This window comes from Arvicanthis niloticus, chromosome 6, assembly GCF_011762505.2.
Source record: "Arvicanthis niloticus isolate mArvNil1 chromosome 6, mArvNil1.pat.X, whole genome shotgun sequence".
Classification (NCBI taxonomy): domain Eukaryota; kingdom Metazoa; phylum Chordata; class Mammalia; order Rodentia; family Muridae; genus Arvicanthis; species Arvicanthis niloticus.
The window spans coordinates 72359824-72368728 of record NC_047663.1 but is presented as its reverse complement, the minus strand read 5'-3'; the positions used below and the strand labels follow the sequence as shown (position 1 = coordinate 72368728).

At 40.6% G+C, this 8905-nt stretch overlaps 1 protein-coding gene across 1 annotated transcript; it reads left to right on the top strand.

Annotated features, from left to right (window-relative positions):
• The first annotated feature begins 740 nt into the window (after window positions 1–740).
• Window positions 741–8335, top strand: LOC117709959 (thymosin beta-4-like). Its single transcript, XM_034504408.1, has 2 exons — window positions 741–767; window positions 8222–8335. Exons 1-2 carry the CDS (start codon window positions 741–743, stop codon window positions 8333–8335), a joined length of 141 nt encoding a protein of 46 aa, XP_034360299.1.
• Window positions 8336–8905: the final 570 nt, after the last annotated feature.

Below are 8905 nucleotides of genomic sequence, written 5' to 3'. Positions count from 1 at the left end.
CTATCCCTAGGACTCAGGTCCTGTGTTCAGAGACAGTCAACATAGGGGCAGTAAGCTATGTCCAGACAATAAAGGGGTACAGTACATTTAAAGACTTTAAAAGGAGCACTGGGGAGATGTTACAAGCACTTGTTATTACAGAGGATAAGTGTTCAGTTCTCAGCTCACAAGCATCTGCAATCCACTTCTAGGAGATCTAACACCCTTTTCTAACCTCTATAGGCACCAAACACATACGTGGTACATATATATCCACTCATGACTCTAAATAATGTCGATTAAAAAAAAAGTGTCTCCTGACACCCACTACTCCCTACTGGTATGGCAATGCCTATGCTACAGAAGGATAATGAAGAGTCCTAGATGAACTCCTGTCTGGGCTCAGATTCCACCTGAAGAAGTCATAAGTCACAACCATAAACTCTTCTAGCAACAAAAAGTACACCTGATTCTTCATCCGGTTTTATAGAGGGACAGATGGCATAAGTGCTAACACTCAGGAGACAGATGCAGGCAGATCTCTGTGAGTGTGAGGCCAGCCTGATCGACATGGCAAGTTCCAGACCAGCAAGGGCTACAAAGTGTGATCCTATCTCCAAACAGAGAAACAACAAAAAACCCTGTAATGTGTGTTAGTTGTATAGTGGTGTTCATAGCTGCCTTCTGTAGAACTTCTTGAGCCTTTTGGTCCCAACTGTTTTGAGAACACAGTATGAAACTAAGGATCCTTTAAGACACTCATGGCAGACAAGCCTCAAGCAGAGTGGGTCCAATCTAATCTTCCCTATTCATCTTCCATGACTGCCTATTTGACATCACACAACGAGCCTTTTTCTTTGAAAAGTTTGACTCATGAAGCCTCACGTCTAGTAGGTTCAATAGTGATGGAAACAGCACACATGCACACACTCCCAAGTGTGCACATGCACATGACAAGAGTTTAATTTTATCTAATTAAACCCTCACAGAAGACAGAACTAAAGGAACAAGCCCAGGATGGCACAGCAAGTGAGTGGCCAAGAGAAGAAATGAACTGCGGCCTCAGGAACAGGGAGCAGTGCACACAGCATGCTCAAACAGTTGACAATCCCTGATCGCTATTTTCGTGTTGCCATAATTCTATGTTTTCGCTCTTATGTTGTATTAGCTATTTTTCCTAAGTGCTGTGATAAGACACTTACAAAAGCAGGAAAGAATTTATTTTGGTTGTCAGTTCCAGGGTACAGTTCACCACAGCAGGGTAGTCCTGTAGGCAAGCGCTTGAGGCAGCTGGTCATGTTGTGTCCACAATCAGGAAGCAAAGAGGGATGAATACTAATGGTCAATCTGCTTTCTCCTTGTTCAGCTCAGGACCCCGGGCTGTAAGATGGTACCACCTACATTCGAGATGAGTCTTCTCACCTCAATTAACCTAGTGTAAATAATCCTTTACAGGCATCCCCAGAGGCTTGTCTCTTAGGTGATTCTAGATCCTGTCTCAGTGACAATCAGTGTTACCCTTCACAGTAGTTGTTAAAAACAAGACTAATCCCACATCTCTAACCTTTGGGGTTTGGTATCTTAGATTCCTCTTTCATATTGAGCATAATATAAATGTTCCTCACATGTCCTTGGAATAAATAAATCAACCCTATAACTTCTCAGAGATTTTCCTACACTTTATGAACATCTCTAGTCTGAGAGGCCCATCCCACTCCTGTTTCTCACTATTACACCACTCTATATTATAATGAGTCAATTTTAAAAATCTATCTCCAGGTCTCTTGTGTCCACTGGTTAGTCTGAGATTTAATCTTCCCAGCACCGAGCCTTTTACAAAGAAATTTTGATGTTAAATCAGAACATGGAAGTCCCTGAATAGAAAGCATCCAATTAACCTGACTGGATGGTTAAAAAGATGCATATTATCTTCCATCAGTCATTCACCTCAAGGAAGACAAGGTCAGTCTTTATCTTAATAACAGAGAGGATACCTTAATCGTGACAAATCCGCAGCACACATCAAAACAATAAGCTTGCGGAAGGCAAATGCCCTCGGTTAGGTAAATGAGAATGCCTGCCTCAATAGGGGCCCATTGCCTTGACAGAAGCAGAGAGGAAAGCTTGTCTCTGTTGAGCCCCCTTTAGAAAAGGCAGCATTGATTAGAAGCTGACAAGCATTTGTGTCTGAAAAGCAAAAATAAGCAGAAAATAAAAGGGATGCCTCGACATCTTTCCACTCCACCGCACGCATAACAAAGCATGCCCTCACAGCTGTAGACAACTGTCTTTGTACCTCTCTTTAAAACTTCATCAGCTTACTTGGCCCTCATAGATATCCTGGGATACAACTGGGGGGGGGGGGAGGGAGAAAGGGAGAGAGAGAGAGAGAGAGAGAGAGAGAGAGAGAGAGAACAGGCTAGAAGACAGAAGTCTAGATGTCTCTCTTAGTTGTCTCCCTCAGTCATTCTCCACCTTGCTCTCACTTTTACTGGGAACTCACCAGTTGGCCTAGGTTTGCTAACCAGTGAACCCCAAGGATGAGCCTATCTCTTGTCTCCCAGCATTGGGATTACAAGAGAATACCCCAATACCGGCTTTTTTTTTCTTCACTTCACTTGCGGGTGGCTTGCCTGCATGTATAAATGTATATTTGTCCACCGCATGCATGCTCTGTGCCAAAAGAGGCTAGAAGAGAGTGTCACATTCCCTGGAACTGTAGTTGCAAAGGGTTGTGAGCTTGCATGTGGGTGCTGGGACTCGAACTGATATGAGAAGCAGGAAAGTAAATATAAATGCAGACGTCCTAGGTTCTTGGGGTTTCTCACCTCCTGGGGTCCTACAGTGTTAGTGTTGAAACATGATAAGATTTGACCACTAAACTGGAAGGGGACCAATGAACCCAGAAACCAGGCTCTACACTCTCATCTGCTGGATGACCTCACTATGCAGTCAGAAATAATGATTAGCCACCACCCCACTGCCCATCTCTACTTGTAGGGAGCCAGAGGGCTAGGGATTGCACATCTCACTTGACTGACACAAAGAGAAAAAGAACTATATTCTCTTTAGGCTAGATCTTTGAACATAAGCCTCTAGACCTTTCACCTGGAGCTGTAAGAAGGCAATAGCAAGCCTAAGAAGACAAGATACTTCACAACCCTATTACACTGTCGCTGTTGACATTATGAAATGGTTTTTCTGAGCACTAATGAAAATGTCTCTTATTTAAGACATCTCCTTTTCTTTCTTGCTTTTTAGTGTTTCCCAAAAAAAATCAAACTTATAGAGCAAATATCTGTACCAATGGTTTCCAACTTACAAAGGTTCAAATGACAATTTTTCAACTTTATCATGCTTTAAAAGTGGCATGCATACATAGAAAGCATACTTGGATTTGGTGTTTGCCTAGACTAGAAATAAGCAGTGTTACACAATACTCTTCAGGATGGTGAGTAGCATTGAGCCACCCTCTGTCAATCACAAAATGGTGAGGATAAAGAACCACGACTCTACCATGTTTTCTGTTGATAAAACAGCATAGTCCTTGGATCAGGGCTACATAAATGTCCTCCTTGCTATTATTTTCCATATAGTTGCATATATATATATATATATATATATATATATATATATATATATAATACAAATCAAACACTAAACAAATTATTAATTTATTTCAAAGCAGTTCTTTAACATACATTAATTTTATCATCTATTAATAATGAATTACCAATGGGACGAAGGAGCTTGCACATTTTTACATAAAAATTTAACTCTTGACTAAAAAGTTGGTTAATAGACACAGACCACTGTTAGCATTTTTCTGGGCTGCTTGACAATTTAATTTTATAATAATGCTAAGAGCTCTATTTCCCATGATACAAAATCACAGAGGCATATTTATCACCATTTCAGAAATTGTAGACATTTCTGTTCTAATCTCAAGCCAAAATTCAAAATCACCATATCTGCAGTGATTTGTGTATATTGTAAAACTCAACTCAAATAACTTCTGAAGTCAAATCTTCTAACACAATACAATCTAAAGATATACTAATTTGATATTTATATGCTGAGAAATGACAGTGGAAATCCATTTTTTAAAATCATTGCTTTCCATAATTACAGCAGGCATCACTGTATGTATAGTAAGAACATAACAATTTGTAACATACAGTAGTCTCAAATCTGAACTAAAGTATTTTGGGCAACATTTTTTGGCATTGTATGGCATGATGCCATGTGCAATGTATAATGTACATGTATGTTCAGAATGGAGGCTGTGGTGAAGTCATGGCATGCAGCATAGACAAGAACTCCCGGAAACAGCCCAGATTCATTACACATTTGATTTTTTATTTAATTTTTGGTAGTTGTACATTCAAAAACCTTTTACTCGTGCCAAAATTTTTACAACCCCCACATTTATTTACAAGATTGACATGGGGTCATAACCCACAATTTAATCATTTTTTACAGGTTGGCCTGGAGATGTAAAGATGACGCAGGGGGTAAGTGCTTCCCACGCATGCCTGAGGTTGGTCACTGAAACCATAGTGGAAGGAGAGAACTGACTCATAAACATTGTCCTCTGACCTACTCACATGCACACGTACACATACATACACACACATATACACACACATGCACATACACACACACACATGCTACAGTACTAACAGCCATGCAAGCACACATGCACACACACAGATACTATGGTGCTCACAGCCATGCAAACACACACATGCACGCACACACACATACAATAATAGTAATAATAATAATCAATGAAATAATTATACCTCAATTTGAAAGAAGCCGTATCACACATTATGTGATGGTGAATTTTGTCAGCTTGGTTATATTAAGAAATGCCTATGGTATTAGTAAAGCACATATTTGGGCAGAAAAGTGAAGACTATACCAGAGAGAATTAACTAATGGGGAAGACATGCTGGATATGAAAGGCACCATCTAACATGCCAGGTCTCAAACCAAATAAACAAGGCAAACTAGAAAAGCAATTAGAGCACCAATGTGCCTTTGTCTCTGCCTTCTGATCTAATAAAATGTTCAAGCAGCCTCTGGCCATCCACCGTGACTTCCAAACTGTGGTGGTCTGTACACCCTGAGCCGGGAGCCAAAATAAACCTTTCCTCCCTTCAGTTGCTTTGTGTCAACTGTTGGCTCACAGTAATGAGAGAAGTAATCAATATAGATTGCATGTATATCCACATTTTTTATTTACAGTACTTGCAATTTATGAAGAGTTTTTGAACACATAACCTCATCTCAAACACACTCATATACACACACACACATATTTGAGATCCATAAAAGAGAGAAGAGAGCGAGACCATGGGAAATTGGCTCATAGAAGTTAAGAAATCCAGTGATCTGCTGTCCACAAGCTAAAGATCTAAGAAATCCAGGGACATTATTTAGTCCAAGTCTGGAGACTACAGGAGCAACGATGCTAACCACAGTTTAAGGACAGAACAAGACCAATGTCTGCCCAAAGCAGTCAAGTGTAGCGCACAGCCTCGCCGATAAGGAGCACGCCACACTCAGGATTCTTCTGACAGCATTTATTGAATAGCTCTTCAAGATGGTGAGGTGGAGGGAAGGACGCCGAGCTCAGAAAGCCCGCTGCTTAAATAGAGCTTTGGGAGACGTGCAGATCCCTCATTGGCTCAAATCTTTCATACTCGGTTTTCGCGCCATGCGCAGGCGCATTCTCAAGTAAAGCTTCCGTGAAGAACCAGGAAGCAGAAGCCTGCGCCATCTTTTAATGGCAAATGCGGCTCCTCACAGTCAAGCAGGAAGAGGCCAACCCTTCCTTCAACTTTGTATTATATTTAGCACTTAATGGAATGAATGATTCCCATCCATGCTGGGAAGGGTTGTCTACTTCTCTGAATTCACCAATTCAAATGCTAATCTCATCTGAAAATACCATTGGCCAACATATCCAGAAATAATATTTGATGTTACCTAGTCAAGCTCACATATCAAAATTAACCATCACAGATCATTGGTTCTTTTGGGGAAATGTTGTTATTAGGGTTCACATTGTGGTGTTCTATTCTCACTTTTATTCCTATAAGGAGGAAGGAAGAGTCACAGAAGACACGAGACCAGTTTTGAGACCTCACTTCTGCTCTGCAAGATCTCCCTAAGACTTTCTCTTTCCAGCTTCAATCTGTATTCCTCATCTATGGCCATATTTCCCCAGCCCTGAACCCTGCTTTTACTACTTTGTTTCCCAGGTTCATAAAAATGCTTTCCCTTCCTCTAGTCAACGAAATTTATGAAAGGTAATTTGGTTTACGTTGGCTACTCTGTTGCCCCTCCTCAAGTCAGTGTGAATCCCCCCATACTGCTCCTCTGTGCTCCCTAACCATGAACAGCAAGTCTCTTTCATGACATCACTACATGTATAGAAATGTCACCAGAGAGCTCAAAAATATAAATAAATAAATAAATAAATAAATAAATAAATAAATAGCTCTATTCACAATTTTCTGAGCCATATTCCCACTTAATCAGACAAATGGATTTCTGTTTTACCCCTCAGGGACTCTATAGATATAGTTTGGCTCATCACATTGCTGCAAATGTCTATCAACAATGTGTGGTGTGGAACCACTGGTGGCCAATGATAGGCTTTTATTGACTCATTGAACAATAGTGTTCTGTCAACAGAATACCATTGACAAATGCCCCACTCTCTGGTCCCTAGTATGCAAACAAATTATTTTCATTCTACATATTTACAGTCTGAAATCCCTTTTTATGCTTGTTCAATTCTTCTCTCCCAAAAAGATACACATTTATATGAAAACATCAGTTTTCCCAGCATCTTGTCCTATGAGTTAAATATAGTGCCTGGTTCACAAGAGATATGAGACCATTATTGGTTGGGTGCAGTGCTGGATGCTGAGAGCAGTGAACCAAAGACATTTCTTCCACTTAGGGGTTTAAGAACTGCATCTACTCATGTTTCATGCCCCTATGTTTACATGGGTAAATCATACACACACAAGCACGTGCATACATACACACACTCACACACACACGTATCTCAGTTAAATCAATTCCTTCCTTCTCAGCCACTATGAGGGGAATTTGGTAGCAAACACTATAGGCAGATGTCCAAGAGGCCACTGTAGAAGCTGAGGAAGTTAACAGGCTAAGAAGATCTCAATACTTTTTCTTGGTGATGTCTAAGGCTGTTGATGTAATTCAGATGGATTTAATGGCATTCTTTTAATACTAAAATCTGGGAAGCATGTTAAGAAATAAGTAGCCTCAAACAGACGAGCACTTTTTTACTAAGTTATTACATCAGGTATAATGAAGGGTATTTCCCTACAGGAAAAGATAGAGGGTCCCAAATTCAAAAGCAACTGGAGTGGTTACTCTTCTAGGTAACATTGAAAGTCCATCTGTCTCTAGCCCACTGTGAATCTCTTTTTCTACTCTAAGATTCCACACTCCCTTTAACCTATGTGCCCTATACTTACAAAATGAAGCTATAAACACCGTAAAATCAACTTTGTTTATACAAATTTGTAAGCTACCCAATTAGCCTTCAGCTTGGAAAATGATGCCATAGCAATGCACTGTCCTGTACTGTACATAGATACATGTTTTCAAGTCTTGTGAATCTTTGCAACAGCCTTATGGCTTTTTTATTTACAAGATGATTTCTTTTCTTCTCCCCAAATTAATATTTAAAAACACAAAATACAAAAAAAAACTAACAAACAAATAAAAAAATATTCAAAATAATATTGAAGTTTGCCCAATGTCACAAAACATGTTATAGCTAAACCAAGGCAAGACCCTAGTCCTAACCCTTCGTCCTTTGTATTGTTGAGCCCAGAATGATCACTTTCCTCCCTTTCCAACTGCAGCAGACATTATTTATCAATCACCAGCCTCCTTCCCAATGCACCCAGAGGCAACTTTATTTAGAAGCCCTTTCATCACTGTTCCAGGCAGTCAGCACCAATTGATCTCAGGTTTCAAGCTGAGAGCTGAAACCTATCTGCCTTGCTGCACTACCCAAGTTGCTTCTGTGAGTCAGGAAGCCTGGGTGCACTGCTTGCAGCAGGATACACAGTGAAGAAACACCAGGGGACTGCGCAGTGGTCACTGAACAGATCTGATCCTTCTCATTGATGCACCTCATTCTCCACTCCTTCCACAATCATGTCAGACAAATACAATAAAGGCCGAGATGGAGAAATCCAATAAGTCGAAATTGACGAAGGCAGAAACACAAGAGAAAAACACTCTGCCTTCAAAAGGAATGATTAGACAGGAGACACACGCTGGTGAATCATAATGAGGCAGACACTGCCATTGCGTACTGCACAGTCCACAAGCAGTGCCTACTTCTTTACCTTCTTTTAGCTGTCTAGCTTTGTAAGATACAGAGGTTGGATCAAGTTCAAGTGATTGTGCCACCCTTTTCATGGCAAAGAATCAGAACTACAGGCCACAGATGCCTCCCTGGACTCTCCTGCTCATCTGCCAGTCTGGCTAGTGGGGGAAGGAAAAGAATTCGTCGGTTAGTGAAGAAAAAAGCTGGGTAAAAGGTAGTGAAATATAGAGTAAGACTTTAGATAGTCCAAGGCATTCTCTAGGCTGTAAAATGCAGTTTAGTCATGGTGCCATTTTGTTGTTGTTCAAACAATTTTAATTATTGGAATGCATAATTTTTAAACAGGAAATTGAAAGCTCTTAACCAGAAGGAAGGAAGGGAGGGAGGGAGGGAGGGAGGGAGGGAGGGAGGGACGGAGGGACGGAGGGACGGAGGGAGGGAGGAATAATGGAATGGATGACAGAAAGGGGGCAGATAAAGTGGCTGTCAAGATAAAAATGACTGCTGCCAAATCTGATGATCTTTGATGGA